The 22,125-nt window shown below is 43.0% G+C and overlaps 1 protein-coding gene across 1 annotated transcript in view; it reads left to right on the top strand.

Annotated features, from left to right (window-relative positions):
• Window positions 1–547: 547 nt before the first annotated feature.
• POF1B (POF1B actin binding protein) overlaps window positions 548–22,125 on the top strand; it is a 68,602-nt gene continuing 47,024 nt past the window's right edge. The window contains exon 1 of the mRNA XM_060250176.1: window positions 548–1,125. Within this exon, the coding sequence (XP_060106159.1) occupies window positions 583–1,125 (543 nt within the window). The 5' untranslated portion in view covers window positions 548–582. The remainder of the gene's footprint in view (window positions 1,126–22,125) is intronic.

Genomic DNA, 22,125 nt, shown 5'->3' with positions numbered 1-22,125 from the left:
GCTGAGGGCTCGAACCCAATTCGAAATCCTGCCGGTCGAAAGGACGGGGCGAAAAGCGTTTCTGCTATTATCCACATTTACCAATCGTAAAATGATTGTTATTGTACCTGTGGTATGTTTTAATTTGTCCCAGGTTACTCAATTCCTTGGTGTTTCTAAGTTACTCTTGATTGATTTAATGTATCAGAAGCATATTCTAAATAAAACAATGTTTATTTTTAAAAAAAGAAAAGGAAGGACGGGGCGGCCTGGGTCGGCTCCCCCGCCGCCTGCCTCTCTCCGTCGCCCGGGCTGCTTGCGCGGCGGCGCGGGCCATGGGCGGGCAGGGACCGTGGCACCTGGGCTCCACCCGGCTTCCCGCGCTCCTCCTCGGCCTCCCGGCGGCCTGGCTCGACGCCCGGGGCGGAGCTGGCTGGCGAAGCGGGCTCGAGCGAAGTGAGGCGCGACGGCGCAGCAGGCGTGTCCCCGCGGCGAGGGCGGCGGATCTCCGACGACTACCCTCCGCCCGGCGCGCCCGGCCCGCCAGTGCGCAGCAGCAGCCGCCCGCCAGCCTCCGCCGACGCTCCGCCAGCCCGAGCCAGCATGTACGGCGTCCAGCAACATGTCCAGCCGACGCCTCTGCCGCCGCCTCTGCCCTCCCAGCAGCCGCAGATGCCCAGCTACCCGCCGCCCCCGCCGGCCTGCAGGCCCTGCTTCGAGCCCCCGCAGTGCTACCCCTACCCGGAGCCCCCCCGCCCGCCGCCCCAGAGCTACACGTGCCCGCCGCCTCCTCGCCAGCTGCCCCAGAGCTACGCGCCCCCGCCGCCCTGCGAGCCCTGCCCGATGCCGCTGCCGCGGCCTTTGCCCCAGCAGACCTGCCCGGCGCCGGCCACGCTGCCCCGCGCCCGCCAGAACCGCCCCGCGCCGCTGCCCTTGCAGTGCCCGCCGCCCGGTCGCCCTTTCCCCGAGCAGAACCAGGACGGCGGCACCGTGGTCTACGAGCGTGTCCGCACCTACAGCAGCCCCGGCGGGAAACGCGTGCAGCTCCTCGACCCGCCCAACTGCTGCTCGCCGCGGGCGCCCTCCCCCGCCGACAGCACCCCCGGCTACCAGCATGTCATCTGGAGCAGCGACCCGCCGGTGCAGGTAACGGGGTGGCCCTGGAAGGGGAGGAGGGGAGGGGCGGCCGGCCGGGGTTCGCGGCCGCCATGCTAGGAAACAACGCACTAGTCCCTAGTGTGGAGCCCTGAGGGAACAAAGTTTGAGGCGGGGGCACCTTGAAGAACAACAAAGTTCCATGCTGGCTATATAAGCGTTTGCGTGCATGCACACGATTCTGATGAAGTGTGCCTGCACAGGAAAGCTTTTACCCAGGATTACACTTTGTTAGGCTTAAAGGGGCCACTGGACTCGAACTTTACACTGTGAGGAAAGTTGTGGTCTCTAGAGCCGCCAGGGGCCTTCCTGCCACCTGCTACCCTGTGAGCCCCCTGCAAGTGTGCCTGCACAGGAAAGCTTTTACCCAGAATTAAACTTTTTTAGTCTTAAAGGTGCCATTGGACTTGAACTTTACACTATGAGGAAAGATGTGGTCGCCAGAGCTGGCAGGGGCCTTCCTGCCACCTGCTGCCCTGCGAGCCCCTGCGACTTTCTGGGTTCACTCCAGGATGCAACTTCATCAAGGGGTTAACTTAGGGTACACACTCTAACCTGGTGTTGGAGGAGCAGGGCCCGAAGGACAGGTTGTGCCTAGCCTCTCGAAAAGCCATTTATCTGGCTCTCTCATAATGCACTCCCATCTTCCCAGAACTTTTCACATCAGAACACCAAGAAGAAAGTATGCATTAAGATTTGATTTCCCGCTATTTATCCCCTTTCCAAATCTCAAGTTTTTATTTGTGCTGGTAATAATGCGGATTCTGATTTTTTGCATTATTCACCTGCAGGTGTAACAGCTGCACAGGCTGAGGGGGGGGGAGCATTTCGATCTGAAAAATTATGCAGGTGTCATGGGGGGGGGGAGGAGAAAATTAAATAGGCCTTTTCCTAGTTCACCTGTGCCAAATTCAGAGCCTGCCTGCAGCTGTGGCAAAGCCAAAACAGAAGTTTTGAGAGACCGGAATAAGGATTTCTGCAGAACCTATAATTTGGCTTAATAAAAATGGGTTGCTCTGGGCTTTCAAAACACCCAGCCCCTCTTAAGGCACAATGGACTGTAAACACATTTTGCTTACCATCAGATAAGAAAGGACATACCCCCAATGCCGGCTCCCCTGAGTCTGAGTAATTCTGTTGCCTCCCTGGCTGTTGGGAGTATGGGATTTACTCAGTGTTTACCCATTAAATGCCTGCACATGGCATTCTGGATGACTTGCAAAGAACATTGGCTTTCCTGTCTTAACCCTTTATTTGGAGTGCCAAGCAAATGATTTTTTTTTCCCGAAAAATTATTTGGATATTTAGATCTCCTTTTTCTTCCCGTTGGGGACTCAAACTCGCTTACACCATTGTTTCCTCCTCTTCATTTTACCCTTGCAACAATAGGCCTGAAACAAACACATGAAAAAGAATGACTGTCCCAAGGACAGATCCACGGGGGCAGCTGTGTTGGTCTGAAGCAGTAGAACAAAGTAGGAGTCAAGTGCACCTTTAAGACCAACAAAGTTTTATTCAGAATGTAAGCTTTCGTGTGCTCCAAGGACACCCAGAAAGCATTCATGTTCGCGTGGGGATTTGAACCTCCCCATCTGGTGCTTTACCCGCTACACTGCAGCAGTTGTGATCATTTTTTAGTGAATGGAGTGGCTTTGGGGCCCTTTCTCATTCGCTTGGAGTTGCTGGCATCAGCTATGATCTATAGCAGGATGAGGTGCCCTGGTTTGGGGTTGCAGCTTGCTTCTGTGTTGCATTTTATCAGGCTTTTGTGTTCTGGAGGAAGAGGTGATTTTTGCTTAAATTGGAGAGTTATGTGCTCTTTTCTTGTCTGACACGTCTGTAAGTTGAATGTAAGCTGCCTGAAACATTGTACAATTATTCACTTTTAAGACTTAATAAGCGATAGGTGACATTTGTTCTTTTCATTTATTTGTTGTGAATCTGACTTTTTAGTGACTGATAATCTCTGATAGTGTCTGGTCAGTATGTCTGGGATTTGTCAAGGCAGTGTGTGTGTGAGGTGGGAGGGAGGTCACTGGACATAGCAAACTCTGTGGATCTTTTAATAAGGGATTTTACACTGGGGAGCATCATGAGTAATAATGAGCAGCCAAGGTGACTAAGGAATTGGGCTACCTTTCCTATGAGGAGATGCTGAAGAGTCTGGGAGTTTTCAGCATAGAACAAAGACAATTTAAGTGGGAAATCTTACCCTGATCTGGATGACCCAGGCTAGCCTGATCTTGTCTGATCCCAGAAGCTGAGCAGTGTCAGCTCTGTTTAGTACTTGGATGAGACCACCAAGGAAGTCCTGGGTTGCTATGCAGAGGCAGGCAATTGCAAGCCACCTCTTTCCATCCCTTGTCTTGAAAACTCTGTGGCAGGAGTGGTCAAACTTGCTTAATGTAAGAGCCATACAGATGTTTGAGAGCAGGAAGGAAGGAAGGAAGGAGATAGGGGAGGGAGAGGTAGAAAAAAACAACTTTAACTTTAAATGTATTCTCCAAGCCACTACCTGGCTTGTCTTGATTTAAAGAGAGAAATGCCTTCTCCAAACAGGCTGATGGGGTGGTGGGGGCTTTGAGAGCTGCACAATATGTGTGAAAGAGCCACATGTGTCTCCCAAGCTGCAGTTTGGCCGCCCCTGACCTGTGGGGTCACCATGAGTCAGCTGTGATTTGACAGCACTTGCCACCGAGGGGGGAAATGGCAGAGGTGTATAAGGTTATATATGACGTGGACAAAATGGACAGAGGGAGCTATTTCTCTTTCTCCCCCCTCCCCTATACTAAAAAAAGGTAGTCCCCTGTGCAAACATCAGGTGTTTCCGATTCTAAAGTGACGTCACATCATGATGTTTTCACAGCGGGGTGGTTTGCCATTGCCTTCCCCAGTCATCTACACTTTCGCCCTAGCAAGCTGGGTACTCATTTTACCAACCTCGGAAGGATGGAAGGCTGCGTCAACTTTGAGCCGGCTACCTGAACCCATCTTCCACAGGGATTGAACTCAGGTCATGAGCAGATCTTGGACTGCAGTACTGCAGATTGCTATGGAACATATGAAGCTGCCTTATACTGAATCAGACCCTTGGTCCATCAAAGTCAGTATTGTCTTCTCAGACTGGCAGCAGCTCTCCAGGGTCTCAAGCTGAGGTTTTTCACACCTATTTGCCTGGACCCTTTTTGGGAGATGCCAGGGATTGAACCTGGGACCTTCTGCTTCCCAAGCAGATGCTCTACCACTGAACCACCGTCCCTACTCTGCGCCACGGGGCTCTTCCCAATACTAGAGCTGCCATAATACTAAGAGTCAAGGTGCTTAATGAAATTAGTGGGCAATAGATTGAAAACACGCAAAGGGAAATACCTCTTTAATTGGTGATGACTAAGATTGTGGAATTCGGTGTCAGTGAATGCAGGGATGGCCACAATTACCTATGACTTTAAAAAGAGATTTGTCCTTGAGGACATTTCTATCAATGGCAGCTAGTCATTGTGACTAAAGGGGAGCGCCGCATCTAAAGGCAATAATAAACCTCTGGATACCAGGATGATGAGGCAAAGTCAGGGGAAGTCTTTGGCCTCAATGCTGTGTTGGCCCTCCAGGGTGGAACATGGGATGGGGAACTAGATGGACCAGTGGACTGATCCAGCAGATCCCCTTTTATGCTCTAACATCAGGAATGTTTTGCTTCTGCATTTTATTTGTGAGCCAAGGTATTTTCTTGGAAAGACCAAGTTTGCTATAGCAAGACTTATTTATTTTATCAAACTGTTTCTGTCTGGCTTTTTGGTACCTTCACATCATCATCCTGTCTCAGCGCATGTAATAAAATATGACAACACTGGCTCTGTCTGGAGAAGAGGAAAGGCAAATGTGATATTTAGTATGCCTCGCCGGAACCAGAGTCCCACAGGCCTTAGTCAACATGCTTACTTGCTGTCTGCACATGTTAGTCGTTTCTTGCCCAGACAAACGGGGCAGCAGATGCAAGTGTGCAGGTGTTGGTTTTGCTAATGAGATAATGTTGTGACAGGGGATGCAATCTGCTGGGACATGCTCCTGCACAAGCGCCATTGGAGATTATTATTGGGAGCACATTTATGCTCTTGGACCACTAACGTTTATTTCATTGTAGCATGTTCAGGAGAATCATGTCTACTGGTCGGTCTGTCTGTCATCGTCTTTTTATAAAGAAAAAGCACAGCAGGAACTTATTTACAGTTTGGTGTAGTGGTCAAGTGTGTGAACGTCCATAGCTATCGCAGGAGTTGTCCTTGAAAGGGCAGCTGCAGTAAGAGCCATCTCAGCCCCACCCGCCTCACAGGGTGTCTGTCTGTTGTGTGGGGAGAAGATGTAGGAGAGTGTAAGCCGCTTTGAGTCTCTGATTCAGAGAGAAGGGCAAAGTATAAGTCTGCAGTCTTCTTCTAGCAAGGCCACACCCCCTGATGTCACCATTGTTTCATGCTGGATTTCTTTGTTGAAAAAGCCCAGCAGGAACTCATTTGCATATTAGGCCACACCCCCTGAAACCAAGCCTGCCGGAACTGCATTCTTGTGCATTCCTGCTAAAAAAAGCCCTCTATCTGTCCGTCTGTCTGACTGTTCATCTATCTATCATCTATCCATCTAATCTGTCATCTAATCCAGTGTTTCCCATCTGCAGGGTTGTGACTCGATACCGGGCCACAGAAGCCTCACTATCGGATCACAAGAAAAGCCAAAGCTAGACCCACCCCCAGCAAAGCTAGCCCTGCCCCATCTCTGTGTTGTGCAGAGAGGAGCTGGGCTGCCTCTCCTTCCTTTCTCCCTACTCCCCGTATTTGAGAGAAAAGCTAGCATCCACTGGCACTTTAGACCCATGAAGTGTTCTTCAAGGTATGAGGTTTCATGTGCCTTGCAGTATGTTCTTTTGGGGAGATTTCCCCAGGAGGCCTGGGCCGCAAAGAAGGGTGTTTTTTTTTTCAGCCGGGTGGGGCGGGGAGTGGGCATTCCAGTAGCTGTTTTTTTTTACCAAACGACCCCTGGGCAGAATTTTTGCTGGCTGGGGTCATCTGGTGGTAAGGAAGGCTTTTTTCCCCTTTCCCTCCCCTTCTTTCTTTCTTTCCCTGCAAGTGATGCTCTGTCTGTATTCTTGGTGCTCGGAGGGGGGGAAGCAACAGTGGGAGGGCTTCTAGTGCCCTGGCCCCACTAGTGGACATTCTGGTGCTTTTTGGGCATTGTATGAGAGATGTTTGGACTGGATAGTCCACTGGCCTGATCCAGCTTGGCTCCTCTTATGTTTATGTTCTTTCTTTCCATGTCTTTCCTTTCCTTTCCTTTCCTTTCCTTTCCTTTCCTTTCCTTTCCTTTCCTTTCCTTTCCTTTCCTTTCCTTTCCTTTCCTTCCATTTCACTTTTCTTTCTTTCTTTCTTTCTTTCTTTCTTTCTTTCTTTCTTTCTTTCTTTCTTTCTTTCTTTCTTTCTTTCTTTCTTTCTTTCTTTCTTTCTTTCTTTCTTTCCTCCCTCCCTCCCTCCCTCCCTCCCTCCCTCCCTCCCTCCTTCCTTCCTTCCTTCCTTCCTTCCTTCCTTCCTTCCTTCCTTCCTTCCTTCCTTCCTTCCTTCCTTTTTTACTGGATGAAACTTTTCTGTTCATCATACTTTTGTTGTAGACATAGAAGCTCTGCCAATGAAAAGTTGGCACCCCCAGTTGTAGCCAGGTGGCCTTCTATGAGATTTCTGTGTGAGTGAGTGAGAGTAAGAGGTGTGGGGCAGAAAGAGATTATTGAAGATTACTGTGGTATATCTCAACAGCACTGGAAGAGAAGGTACTATGAACTTGGCACCATTTTACTGGTCCTGCTTTTAATAGCTGTGTGACACCATTCCTGATGGCTATGGCAACAGCACTCCCAACTCCATACACTGGCCAGTACTGTTGAGGAAGGAATGTGTAGGTGGTGCAGGCAATTGAACTTGGGCATTAGGAGTGCTTGCAAGCTGGAGAAGAATACACAAACAGATAGGTGCATGCAGGTGTGGGGGTGAAAAGAGAGGACCGCCCACTTTCCACCCCCATTTTGGTTTATCATGAGTTTCAGAGAGATTTTTCTGAAAATGAATTTACTTCCAAAGAAGAGGCAGGTTTGGAGGAGTGCCCTGAAAGTTACATCACAGGAAAATGTGGAGTTTTGGTTCAGTGTGCCCTGGAAGTGACATCACTTGGTCCTTGACACCATAGGAAATGACATAATTTGTCTCCTGGCTCCACCCCAAAATTTTAGTGTGCCATGAAGGAGAAGTGTAAAAATAACTGGGCCAAAGGAAATAAAAGTTTGGGAAGCCCTGATCTAATCTTTTGATCTAATCTATCATTTATCTAATTAAAATAGTATAAAATTGTTATATATATATATATATATATATATATATATATATATATATATATATATATATATATATATATATATATATATATATATATATATATATATGTGTGTGTGTGTGTGTGTGTGTGTTGTGATGATTCTACAAGTGTGGAATCTTGTCATGCTCGTTTGTTTGGTTATCTGTCCTGCCCCACCTCCTGGAGGTTGGAGTGCTTTATCTGGAGTTGCCCCATCTCCTATACCCAGTGGCTTTGTGATGGTGTTTGAAAATAGATGGACACCCAGGTTATCTAATGAAGGGAGCTTTGACTCCTGGAAACTTACACCCTGGAAATGTTGGTCTTTAAGGTGCTGCTGGACTCAAAATTTATTTCTGGGCATCCAAGGAGCTTTGTAGGTGGGTGAAGATGTGAACCAGGTTGAACTAGATGATCCTGAAGGTCCCTTTCAACTCTATGATTCAGAATCTACCCAATCCAAGATACTGTACTGACTGAAAGCGACCCCACAGCCTTTGGGGAAGCAGTGTCAAAAACTCAAAGGAGAACAGGAACCGGTGTAGAAGCAGCTTTGTGGTCGTCCTGAAAGAAGTTAAAAAGGGTTCCTTGCATGCAATGGGATTTGTTGAAAGAACTCAAAACCAGCAGAGAGAATAAAACAAAAGGAAAATAGTGTTTTTCTAAGAGGGGAGGGAGAGAGGCAAGCATAACAAACCCACAGGAGAGAGAAATGGAAAGGGTCAGGATAGGGTGGCCCATCATCAACAGCTATGTAGCCAATGTTGAGAGATCCTCTGGCTGAGTGCTTCTGGGGACAGCTCAGAGTGCTGGTTACCTTGGAAGCCCTAAATGGCCTTAAACTGCTTTCTCTCATATTAGTCTGCCCATCAGCTAAGATCTTCTACAGACCCCTTGCTCTCTGGACCCCTCTTTCAGAGGTCAGGGGGATGGTCACCAGGGAACAGGGCCTTTTCCTTGGTGAAATCATGAGTTTGGAACTCCCCCTTTGGCTGACGGGCCAGTTTGATTTTAGAATGTCAAGTGAATTCCCCCCCCTTCCCATCCACTCAAGGTTTCTGTTTATTTTGTATCTTTTGCTGCTGGGTGTGGGGAGATGTGGGGAATGTATTATAAATGTATATGTGTAGACTCCCCATTCCTCCATTTTCTGTTGTGAGATTTTTAAAAAATTAAATAAGTAGAGTATGTTATAGTTGATTTTTGGCAGATATCTGGTTAGTGACGCAGGCAATGCCTGTGCTGCTTCAAAGAAAAGTAGGGTTAAGAGAAAATATATATATTTAGGCTTTACTTCCACTAGGGATAAGCATGGTTTTGTTTTTATTTTTAAATGTGTGTTTCAGTGTCTTTAAAAAACACACACCCCAACAGACCACTTTATTTCTGGTCTTAGATGACAAAATAGATATGTGAGGAATGTGAGGGGTGTGGAAGTTTGGTTACATCTTTTCTACAAGGCCAAAGAGATTAGACCAACAAACCGAAAGAGGCGAGGAGTAGACTTTTATTAATTAAGCTGCTAAAATCATCTGAAAGCTTTGATCACCAATGTTTTTGACTGTTACGGAGAATGATAACCATAAAATAAAACCTCGTCTACCAGTTAACCAGAATTTGCCTTTTGGGTTTTAAAAAAGTTTTATTGATATAAACTACAATAAAGAAGCATTGCAGATGATACATAAAAAGAGGGGAAAAGAAAGAAAGGGGAACTTTAGAGAGTGGGGAAAAAAGAAACAGAAGCCAGTATAAATATATCAGTTATAATTCCACCTTCCAATATATTACTCAGATCTTCCTACCTACAAGTATAAAAATCTCCTTAAGTATTATATCCTTTATTCTCTCACTAGTGTAAAAGAAAAAAAAGTAATTCTTATAATAAACTAGTAAAGCAATATAAGACCAAACAATTCTTCTTAAACACAAATTAAATATAACCAGTTCATAAGAAAAAAATTTCTTATAAGACTGTCTCAACATCAAATTACCTGATTTAACTTAAACCTATAATAGGCACAGATTAGTTTATTGATTTAGCAAAATCCTGATTAAAAGGAACACACAAAAATTATTTCTTTGTTCATGGCAAATTACATAAGATACATAAAATAACAACTGTCTATCTCCATCTAAACCTTTTCTCCTGCTAACATATTAATAGCAAATCTACCATATTACCAAAACTATCACAGAATTTGCCTTTTCAAAGACTGCAGGCACAATGAGGAAGAAATGCAGAGAGCAAAACTCAAGGCGTCTGTCCCTGTGTTTGCAAACACTTCGACTGATTCTGTACTTAGCACTTGCTTCCCTTCTGTGTGGGGCTCCTGACATGGGGGCTCCTGTTCCAGGATTCTGCATTGGCATCTCTGGAGTGGGGCTGTGTGTTTCCTACTTGCTCCCTGCCCCATGCAAACTGGAGAACCAAGAATGAGACATTCTGACAGAGGAGATAACTGATACAGTAGATGGACAGGGCAGGGGTGGCCAAACTTGCTAAACATAAGAGCTGCACAGAATAAACATCAGATGTTTGAGAGCCACAAGTCAAGGAAGGAAGGAAACGAAACTAGATGGAGGAGGAGGAGAGATGGAAAGAAAGTAACTTTAAATCCATTCTCCAAGTTGCCAGCTGGCTTAGCTTGGAGAAGAGATTTAATGAGATAAATGCCTTCTCCAAGCCAGGTGACAGGCTAGTGGGGGCTTCAAGAGCCACAGTTCAGCCACCCCTGGACCAGGGGAGAGGAAAGTGAATTTGCCTCTCTTTGCATCAGAAGAAAGGATGTATATGTCAAAATGTTTAAGTGAAGAAAAGGGGGCAGATTCAGCACACTTGGGTCAAATCTGTGTGAACCCAGAGGTCCAGGGACAGAGAGGAGGTGTGTGAACTTTTGCATTGGCGTTTGTAATAAAATGTCTCTCCCTGCACAAACATAGTAAACCTCTTGTTAAATGTTTCAAAAGTGTTAATCCAGGACCAATTACTGCTGCTTAATGTTGCTTTTTACTGTGAAATCTGAACAATGAAGTGGCTCATTTTAAAGCTCCCCTAATGATGATGTGTGAATACGTTGTGCCCACAAAGACCATTTTACAAGGGGAGCTTCGGTATGGGCAAGTTTAACGAGACCTCTGGCTCTCTCTAGCACTGCTGCATTTTTAAAATATGTTCCGGCGGTGCAGAACTTGTTCTTCTGGAATCTGGTTGTAAACTCGTCCCTGAACTCAACAGTTCTTTCTTGGGTGTTCTTGCAAACACACATGGCCCTGTGCAGTCTAGAACTAGCTGGTGTGTGTTCCAGAGCTGATTTTGTATGCCATCTTTGGGCCAGTGACTCCGTCCTCAAGGACAGCTTCCACATTGTAGCAGGTAACACAAAACTCCATTTATTGAAGCAAAGTGGGAGAATCGCTGGGGCAGTCCAGCACCAGCACATCTGGCCCCCAAACTAGCGGGTGCTGGTATTTATTTTTATAACATTTTGTACCCCACCTTTCCAAAAATTTGAAAGAGGAGTACGGTGTGTACCATTAATTAGGGTGTTGAATGTACAGCTTGTTATAAAGATGGCACTCCCTTGTACATTGCCTTCAGTTGGCTGAATGCACTCTGGTAGGCAATGCGGTAGGTACAGCGCTCTTTCTCTAATCGGTAGCCTAGGGGTAGCTGGCACTCATTTGCACAGGATGCAGGCAGCTGCAGATGGACCGTGGCTGAGTGGTAGAGCACACGCTTGATCTGCCAAGGAACCTCTTCCATTAAATTATCTCAGGGAGTAAGTGTGTTGGAAAAGGCTTCTCCCTACCTAAGACCCTGCAGAGCGAGTCCCAGCCAGGGTAGACAATTCTGAGCGAGATGGATTCGGTATAAGGCAGTTTAATATATTTCTACATTAAGTAAAAAGCAGGCGTTGTCATGCTTTGTTCTCTTGTGGGGGTGTGCAGCTTGCTTCCTGACCTGTGTATCACAATTGAGGTATTGCCCATATTGATTCTAGGTAGTACATTTTTTGTTTCCACTGTGACTTCAAGGAGTTCTGTGTATATGGTTTTCCTTCCTTGAGTTTGTTATCTGAGAGAGAATGACTGGGTGACCCAGTGAACTTTGTAACAGAAGAAGAAGACTGCAGTTTTATACCTCATCCTTCTCTCTGAATCAGAGACTCAGAGTGGCTCACAATCTCCTATATCTTCTCCCCCCACAACAGACATCCTGTGAAGTGGGTGGGGCTGAGAGGGCTCTCACAGCAGCTGCCCTTTCAAGGACAATTCCTGCGATAGCTATGGCTAACCCAAGGCCATTTCAGCAGCTGCAGGTGGAGGAGTGGGGAATCAAACCGGGTTCTCCCAGATAAGAGTCTGCACACTTAACCACAACACCAAACTGGCTCTAGGAGTTTGAATACCCAGAATGGGGATACTAAGGCTGATTTAGTTATGGATGGCTTCTACCAATATTTCAGGCAGGTAGTCTGCTTTGTTTAATGTGTCTCTTGTACATTTATGTCTGAAAAATGCATGCTTTTTTTTTTTAAAGGAGGAGTTAGTTGTAAAACTGCTCCCCAGGGAGGGCTGAGGAGGTAGGTAGTGGCCAGAGGTCCCATTTCCAGCCAATCATTGCTGTGCCCTACAGGTTTCTGTTACGTTTTCCCATACATGTTCCTAGAGAGAAGGCTACATGTCTGAAGCAAAATTTGATGGCCGCTCTTCCACATCGGCCCCACCCCTCAAATAACGTTTCATCTGTATGTATCCTTAAAATGATGCGCTGTTCTGGAAAATTTGTACATCTTCGGAATTTTCCGTTATATGAACTAAACAAAGTCAGGGAAAATCTCAGACTTTTGATTCCTTGAGCACCTAAACATTTAGCGATAGGGCCTGTGAATTTGAACCACTTTTAGCTTTCTAGTTTTAAACAATTTATTGGTAGCATATGGTTACAAAGCTTATCTATTTCTTAATTTTTTCTTTTTTTTTCACATTAACCCATATGACATTTCCATCCCCCCTCCCTCCAATGTTGACTTCCCCGAGGTTATAAGTTCAAATCCATACTAAAGGCACTTCTGATTGCTCAAAGTTCCGTATATATATTCTTACAACTAAAAGAATGTCCAATATTTCTTTACTTTCCAAGTTTTCTCCATATATCCTTTAAATTTTCTCCACTCCCTTTTGAATATCTCTAAATCATAGTCTCTTAGTGTTCTGGTTAATTTGTCCATTTCACACCACGATAAAACTTTCATGGTCCATTCCCATTTCTCTGGTATTTTTTCTTGCTTCCAAAGCTGCGCGTACAAAGTCCTAGCAGCTGATAACAGGTACCAAATTAAAGTCCTGTCTTCTTTTGGGTATTTTTCTAATTGTAATCCAAGTAAAAACGTCTCTGCAATTTTCTTAAAATCATAGCCCAAAATTTTGGTGATTTCTTGTTGTATCATCTTCCAGAATTCTTTCGCTCTTTCACATGTCCACCACATATGGAAGAAAGAACCTTCATGTTTTTTACATTTCCAACATCTATCCGACATTTTCTTACTTATCTTAGCCAATTTTTTCGGAGTCATATACCACCTATACATCATTTTAAAACAGTTCTCCTTAATGCTTTGACAAGTTGATATCTTCATTGAGTTCTTCCAGAGGTGCTCCCATGTTTCCATTTGTATTTCTCTATTCACATTAATTGCCCATTTGACCATTTGAGACTTTACTACTTCTTCTTCTGTAGACCATTTCAATAATAACTTATATACTTTTGATATCAATTTTTCATTGTCACCTAACAGGACTCTTTCCAGTTCTGTTTGTTCTCGTCTAATCCCCTCTGATTTTATGTCATTTTCCATCAAACTTTTAATTTGTTGCATTTGAAACCAATCATAATTGTTATTTAGCTCTTCTGAGGTTTTTAATTCAATTTTGTCTCCTTGAATCTTAAGCAGTTGGTTATATGACATTTCTCTTTTTTCTTCAGAATCAGCTGTTATTTTTATTACTTCTGCTGGCACTATCCATAATGGTTTTCTCTCGTCCCCGTATTTCTTGTATTTTATCCAAGTATTTAGTAATGTATTTCTGACATAGTGGTGAGAGAAAAAACCATCCATTTTATTCTTCCCATAGTACATGTATGCATGCCAGCCGAATCTATTTCCGTGAGCTTCTAACCACAAAGGTTTTTTATCTAACAGCATTATCCAATCTTTTATCCATGTCAAACAAACTGCATCGTGGTATAGTCTTAGATCGGGAAGTTGAAAACCTCCTCTCTCTTTGGCATCCGTTAAGATCTTCATCTTTATCCTTGGTTTCTTTCCGGCCCAAATGAAATCAGAGATTTTCCTTTGCCATTTGTTGAATTGTTTTGCTTCTTTTACAATCGGGATGGTTTGAAACAAATACATTATCCTTGGCAAAATATTCATTTTGATTGCAGCTATCCTGCCCAGTAAGGACAAGTTGAGTTTATTCCATTTCATCAAATCTTTGTCCATCTTACACCACAGTTTTTCATAATTGTTTTTGTATAAATCAATGTTCTTCATTGTTATCTCTATTCCAAGGTACCTAACTTTGGTTGTGACTTCACAACCTGTCACCTTTTGTAGTTCGTTTGTTTTATTTGGTTGCATGTTTTTACAGAGGAATTTCGATTTCTCCTTATTTATGTATAATCCTGCTAGTTCTCCGTATTCTTTTATCTTAGCTAACAGCAGTGGTGACACTTGAACCGGATTCTCCATTATGAACACTATATCATCTGCAAAAGCTTTATATTTATAAGAGAATCTTCTAATTTTTAGACCTTCTATTTTTTCATCTTTTTGAATTTGTTGTAACAAAATTTCAAGAGTCATTATAAACAACAATGGTGATAGCGGGCATCCTTGCCTTGTTCCTTTACTCACTTTCAATTCTTTGGTAAGGTCTGCATTTATACACAATTTTGCATGCTGATCTGTATATATTGCTCTTGTCATTTTTATAAATTGTTCCCCTAAATTAATTTTTTCCATTACCGCAAACATAAAGTCCCAATTTAAGTTGTCGAAGGCTTTCTCTGCGTCAACAAAAAATAAGGCCACTTCTTTTTCCGGGTGCTTTTCATAATATTCCACAACATTAATAACAGCTCTTACATTGTCCCTTATTTGTCTTTTAGGAAGAAATCCCGCTTGGTCTTTGTTTATAAAGTTGGTCAGGTATTGTTTCAGTCGCTCTGCTAAAATTCTTGTATAGATCTTATAGTCATTATTCAACAATGAGATTGGTCTATAATTTTTTACGTTTGTGCTATCTTTATCTTCCTTAGGAATCAGAGAGACTACAGCTTCCCTCCAGGTCTTTGGGATTTTCCCTTCTTCTCTTATCGTGTTTAACAACTTCAACAGTTTGGGTGTTAATTCATCCTTGAGAGATTTGTAAAATTTTGACGTGAATCCATCTGGCCCTGGAGCTTTACCCTCTTGCATTGCTTTTATTGCTGCTTCTATTTCAATTTTCTCTATTGGGTCATTTAATATCTTTTTCATATGTTCCGTCAAAGGTGCCACCTGAATGTTTCGTAGATACTCTTCCACTTTTTCTTTACTTACATTCACACCCTTGAATAAATTTGCATAGTATTTAAAGAATTCTCTTTTAATTCCTTCTTGATCCACTACTGTTTTCCCATTTGCCATGATTTTATTTATAGTCTTATTTTCTTTCCTTTTTTTTAATTGCCAGGCCAGGTATTTACCAGGTTTGTTTGCACTTTCAAACGATTTCTGTTTCAAATTTTTTAAATTCCATTCTAATTCTTTATTCAGCAAATGTTTAACTTGGGATTGTAATATCGTAATTTCTTTTATTAATTTTTTCTTCCCTGGTCTTTTTTTTAAGTCCTTTTCTTTTTTATCTATTTCATTTTGCAGTGCTGACAGCCTTTCTTCTCTTGCTCTTTTGTCTTTATTATTCAATGTAATTAATATACCCCTCATTACTGCTTTATAAGTGTCCCATACTGTTGGATATTCCATATCATCCGTTTCATTTATTTGGAAGAATGCTGCAGTCTCCTTTTCTAAGAATGATACAGTGTCTTTATTTTGTAGTAAATCCTCATTAATTCTCCATCTTCTTGATTTTCTTTGCAATTTTGTTGACCAGCATATTGGATTATGGTCCGCCCAAACCTTTGGAAGAATCTCAATTTTTTTTGTTATGAGGCCCAAGCCTTGGGAACCCCACAACATGTCAATTCTGGAAAAAGAATTATGCCTTGCTGAGAAAAATGTATAGTCTCTTACCTCAGGGTTGAACTTTCTCCAAATGTCTTCTAGATTTTCCTGTTTAATCAACTCAAAGAAAGAATTGGGCAGCTTCCCTTCTTTATCATTCTTCTTTGGACTTGATCTGTCAAGGTTATTTTGTATTGTCCCATTAAAATCGCCCATCATCAATACCTGGTCATAAGTCTCTTCGTCCATTTGTCTATTTATGTCTTTAAAGAATTTGTCTTTCGCTCCATTGGGTGCATAGAGTCCTAGTAGTAACGTTTTTTTCGCCTCTATCGTCACCTCAACAGCAATGTATCTTCCTTCTTTGTCTTTAAAGATTAATTTTGGGTCAAGTTGTTCTTTAATGTAAAAAACCACCCCTCTTTTCTTTTGCTCTGCTAGTGAAAAAAATTCCAACCCCAAATTTCTATTCCACAAAAATTTACTGTCCTTGCGTTGTATATGAACTTCCTGTAAACAAGTTATATTACATTTTTGCTTTTTAATCCAATGAAATGTTCTCCTTCTTTTCTGTGGTGAATTTAGTCCATTTATATTCCAAGATAGTAATTTGTACTCCATTATGATGTTGGTTCTTTATTTTCTTCAAAAAAGCTATGCATCTCTTGTTCGCTTCTTATTGTAATCCTTTTGCCATTTTGTTCAAATCCAAGACCCTCTGGTATTATCCATCTATATCTTGTGCCCTCTGCACGCAACTGATCGGTTAGCTTCTTGTACTTTTTCCTATCGCTGATCACTTCTCTTGGTAGCTCTTTCATTATTTTAACTCTGCTCCCTTCTATTGCCCAGGCTTTTTGGTACCCTTTCCTCAAAATTTTCTCTGCCACTTCTTTTGATCTTAATCTTATGACGATGTCTCTTGGCAGACCTTTATTTTTCGCATAAACTGAGTTGACTCTGTAGGCACCCTCCAACATACTCTTAAATCTGTCAGGGTCTTCTTCTATGTACTCAGTGATGATATCCACCATATAGCCTTTTAAGTCTGTGTCTTCTTTTTCAGGTACCCCTCTTAGACGCACTTGTGACTCCAGCAACTTACAGTCGTGTATTATGACCTTTTCTTGAATTTTTAGCAAGGCAGAGGCCTGTGTATCCACTTTCATCTCTACCTCTTTCACTTTATTTTGAGTCTCTTCCTTAAAATTCTCTATCTCCTTCTTAAGGTCTCCAACTTCTTTTTTAATATCTTTTTTTATTGCCAAATGCAATTTGTCCATAGCTTTTAACATTTTTGCCTCCAGAGCGTCAAATTGAGCCTGCATCTTGTCAAATGATTGGGCTCTTGCACGTGTTGTTCTTTCTACTGACATATAAAAAATCACCAAACCTTAAAAAAATCCCCACATAAAATTTAGCATCCAATCCAATAGCTTAGAGCCAGTTCTTTCAGATGAGACTAGTTTCGTTTTTCTCCCTTCTTCCTGAGCAAAGATATTGAATTTTAACAATTTTGACAGTTTTTCTCCCTTTTAAAATGGCAATCGTTATTTCTCTATGGTACAGTTCCAGCCTAGAGAGGTCTCTCTTCGTCTTTCTTGATCTGAGTCTTGGACTCAATTCCTTCCTAGTTCAAAGGTCGGATGTCACAGCTCTTGTTGTCCTTATAGGCTCTGATTTATTGTCCAGCCCCTTTTAGTTTCACTTCCTGTCACAGCTTAGACTGATCTCGTGTCTAATCTCGCAGTTTTTTGAGCTGCATGAAGAAACCACAACCACAAAAATTCACAACAATATGTCCTTTCTCCAAAATATCTTTGAAGGCAATTGTTTTTACGGCGTTCAGTTTTCCCAAGCTGAATTCTTTTCCTGCTGTGCCCCCACTCAGCTCAGTTCATTCTAGGTTCTGCAGTTTATGGGCATATATACACGGCAACTCTCTTTTCTTTCTTCTGCGTCACCAGCCTCCCATTGCCAACTTTCACTCTTATCTTGAAAGGTTTTTTTTTTTTTTTTTTGCTGTTGTTCACATCCAAAGCCACAGAGCTCAGCTTAACAAGGTAAAAGTTTTTTTTCATTCAATTATGCTTTGCCTTCGTCTGTTATTAATCCACTCAGTGTTTAAACTATATTCAAAGTCTCTCAGAGTGAAGATAAGAATGATGAGTCTACCTTTTAGATGTTCTCAACTCCCCCGGCTGCTATTTTCTTGCAATTAAAATCAGTCCTTCTAGCGTGCTTGGATTCCGACAGCCTTAAGTGACCGAAGTCACTTTAGAGTCACTGCAGACGATGGTTGACATTCCATTGCCGGACATCAAGAAATGAAGGAGTCAGTTCCCTGACTGCTCCAGTTCGATATCAACAGCATTAAAGGAAGATAAGTCGTCTTGGGTTAACCCTTGCCTAGGGTTAATGAGCATAGACCTTATCAGGGGTCTTTAATACCCTGAACAGTGACAATAAAATCCCCCTCTGTTAGGGAGCTGCAGACTGTCTTCCAGCCAAACAGGAAGTTCCACTTTTAGCTTTCTTAAACAATTGGCACCTAAGAAATTGAAATGTTTTTCTCCCCAGGCTGAAGTCCCCTCCTTCATTTTGTAACACTCTGATCTCTTCTCTCATCATTGAGTGGTGGAGCAATAGAAAATCAATACATCTGGTTGGCTTTTGCTACTGGAGCTTAAAAATGCCCAAACTGGGCATTTGCTGACATTTTAAAAATGGAAGATGAATGTGGTCACATTGTGGATGAAGTAAAGGTCATCATGAATCTCGCTGCCACTTCTCTCTTGATGCCAGTAAATGTGAGACACTTCATATATGCCTGAAGCGTCAAGGGCAGCACAACTTCAAACCAGTTGTGAGTTTTGTCTAGCACACCTCCCTCTGGAGCAGGCCCTGTTTGTATACAGAGCTGGTTCAGGCACATGAAGGAGACTGTCCCTGCCTTGGGCTTTGGGAGTGGGTTACACTTCCTGAAAGAAGCCTCCAATTACCTGGGGGTTGGGATTGCCAGGTCTGTGTTGGAAAATACCTGGAGACTTTGGGGGTGGAGCTGGGAGAGGATGGGGTTTGGGGAGGGGAGGGGCCTCAGGATGGTACAATGTCATAGAGTCTACCCTTCAAAGCAGCCATTTTTTCCAGAGGAGCTGATCTCTGCTAGCTGGAGATCAGTTGTAAAAGCAGATCTCCAGGCCTCACCTGGAGGCTGGCAACCCTAGGTGACTGTCAGTGGCTGGGGAATGAAAGGTGATCAGTAAAGAAATCTTGCAAAGCCAAGGAGAAATGGGAGGAGCTTGCCCCAGGTTCTGCCCCCCCCAGGTCCATAACCTGGAGTGATAAGGAAGATTCATCCTTAAGAAATGCAGATAAGACTGATGTGACAAGGGCAGTTTTACACTTTAAAAAGAAACACAAAGTCTAAAAGTGTAAATGTGTAAATGTAGTGGGCATGTTTGCAAATTGCATGTAATATAAAAGTACGGTGCCTGGGTTCCCGTATTGCTTGCAGCCAATCTGGGTTTGCTGTGTTGTGTAATGTGTGAAGAAAAACTTGCCTTCAACTGTATTAGCATAAAATGGCTTTAGGAACTTTTAAGATGAGATTACATGCGATTTTTTTTTTTAAGGGCTGAAAAACTGGAAACAGATTGCAAGTATCTGCAGGCAGTTACTGTATTTGCAGAAGCTATCTCTTGTTGACTTAACAGAAAATCTTGTTGGGATACAATTTGTAATGATTATAGTTGCATTCATGATTTTAGAAGAGCAAATAAGGTGCTAAAAGAAAAGGTCCTGGGAAATGGGGTAAGCGTTGAGTCTTTGGGTTGGCCTGTGTTTTTTCTGGCAGGGCTCTAATGGGAATGATTGTGCCATCCTAAACAGAGTTACACCCTTTTGAGCTCATTGAAGCCAGTGGGCTTAGAAGGGTGTAACTTTGCTTGGGACAGCATTGTGAGAGCAACATGGTAGGCAGAAAACTATAGGTGATGCTTTCCCCTCCATTTCTCCAGGACCCAATAAGCAGGCCTTGAATTCAGCGGGAGCTCACAGGAGCACAGCTCCTGACCCTTTCTGAGGGTTCCCCCTCCTCCCCACCTACCTTGTCCATTGAATAGTGGGTGCAGCTGCATAACAATCCCTGGATTAGGAGAATGGGCAGCCAGCCAGCCACCAGGAGTTTTACCACACCCCCAGCAGCCCTCATTAACCCCTGGAGAAGCCCACACCATCCTTTCTCCACTTCTTATGTGATTCTGAGTGGCGGGTGGCTTGCTTGCCTTTTGACTGGGGGTGTGTGTGGCTAAGGAGAGCCCCAGGTGAGTGAGGCCTGCTTGGGCTGGATGGATCTCTAGCCAGCCCAAGCAGGCCTCGCTCACCTCGAGCTCTCCTTTCTTGTGTTGGGTTGCTTTTGGCTGGTGGGGGGGGCAACATGCTAATGAGTTATGCTAATGAGCTCCACCATTTATTTTTCTACAAAACGACCCCTGCCAAGATACATATCCACGATAGTTTGTCCATCCTGCAGATAACCATAATGGACCCTTTTGCCTCTTGTAATATTTTAATGCATATTAATGAGGAAATAAATTGATGCATTTTGTTATTGTGAAAACTGAAACGAAAAGGAAAAATCAAAACTGGTAGTGACAAAATCACAAACGTAGTGTATCCCAAACACCATGAGAAACAAAGCTGCCAACTGCCTAAAACTCAAGAGAGATAGAGAAGAGTAGGCCTCTTGTGGAATGGAATTACTTGTGACCAGATAAGTAAGAAATCTATGTCCTCTACCAACTGCAGTGAAAGTACATGGAGCAGAGTTCCTCCTGGTGTCCAAAAAGTACAGCTAGGATTTTTAAAAATTGGTTGGTACATTTCTGCCTCCTTTGTTCATGTCTCCATTAATATTTTTCATGATAATGCTGGAATTGGCATTTGCATCCCATCATTTTTCTAAAGAACGTGGGTGAAACTTCCAGGTGGTTCTGAATTTATGCCTGTTTCTGGAATATTCCAACCAAATCTGTACATGTTTGGTTGGAAAAATACTGACTATCTAGCTTTAGCAGCAGATTGTTTAAAAAATCCTTTTGTTAATAGTAAATTTTAGAATTACACACATTTGCTGTGGCTCAGTACAGACATTATGCGAGACCCTGGTTTATTTGTTTTAACTGTGGTTAGTTTGTAAAACTGGCTCACAGAAACCCTGTTCACAGCGTTGAATGCACGTACAACCTGTGGAGAGTACACACGATTTTCCTTAATAGGTGTGGCAAGTAATAGTGAACCCTCATACAGCTGAATGTGTGATTGAAACCCCACATTTATCTGAGTCCCTGGTTTCATTCAAGTGTACACAGATTGGCTCTTTCTTACAAAGTGGTATCTGCATATTTGTGCAGGTTGTACATGTGTTCACTGTAACATATGAGCTAAGGTTGCCAACTCCAGGTTTAGGAATACCTGGAGATTTGAGGGTGGAGAGGGAACTAGGTAGAGTGTAATACTATGCAGTCCACCATCCAAAGCAGCTGTTTTCTCCAGAAGTGGAACAAATGTTTTAAATAAATAAAAAATAAGCAAGTTATATAATCTAGAGTTCAGTTGCAATTCCAGGAAATCTCCATCCCCCATCTGGTAGTTGGCAACCGTAGTGGTTGGTTATATCCTGGTTTGTTCTGACCAATGCTGGGGTTAATAGGCCAGTTTAAGACCTAATTTTAAATTGTGGTTGGACAAGCTCTAGTTAATCATAGTTCTGCATTCAGACAATCACACTAATGGTAGCAAGTGTAATTCAGCCGTTGTTTCCTGTGATGTATGAATGGGGAACTGGATTTTCATGCTGTGTTGGAAAATAAGCAGTTGTCATCTGAGGCAACTGAGTGGTCACTCCTTTGCTTCTGGTTTGCTTATACCACAGAATGAGCTGATAGTGTGTGTGTGTGTGTGTGTGGTGGTGGGGGGGTATAATGGATTGTACCACTCCAAACTGCAAGGGAGGGAAGGGTTTTGTTTTTTTGCACTGTGCTGTTCCACCTATGGCTACCACACTTAGATTTGTGTAGCAGATGCCACCCAATGTTTAGTAATGGTTAGGTATGCTTGTAATGTTATTTTATAATATTACAGACTATTATATTTACATTTTAACTTTGTTTTGTATTTCCCTTATGTATTATTTTAATTGCATTGTAATCCGCCCTGAACCTGATTGTGGGAAGGACAGGCTTTAAAAAAAAAAATTGAATAAATAAATAAATGTTCCCCTCCATTAATAACTCTCCATAAGTGGAAAAGTAGTCCAACATGAAGAAGGCTAAATAAGAATCTTTTGAGATTCTTTTTTTAAAAA

The sequence above is a fragment of the Heteronotia binoei genome, chromosome 11, assembly GCF_032191835.1.
Source record: "Heteronotia binoei isolate CCM8104 ecotype False Entrance Well chromosome 11, APGP_CSIRO_Hbin_v1, whole genome shotgun sequence".
In the NCBI taxonomy this organism is placed as follows: domain Eukaryota; kingdom Metazoa; phylum Chordata; class Lepidosauria; order Squamata; family Gekkonidae; genus Heteronotia; species Heteronotia binoei.
This window is presented reverse-complemented; position numbering and strand designations above follow the sequence as displayed.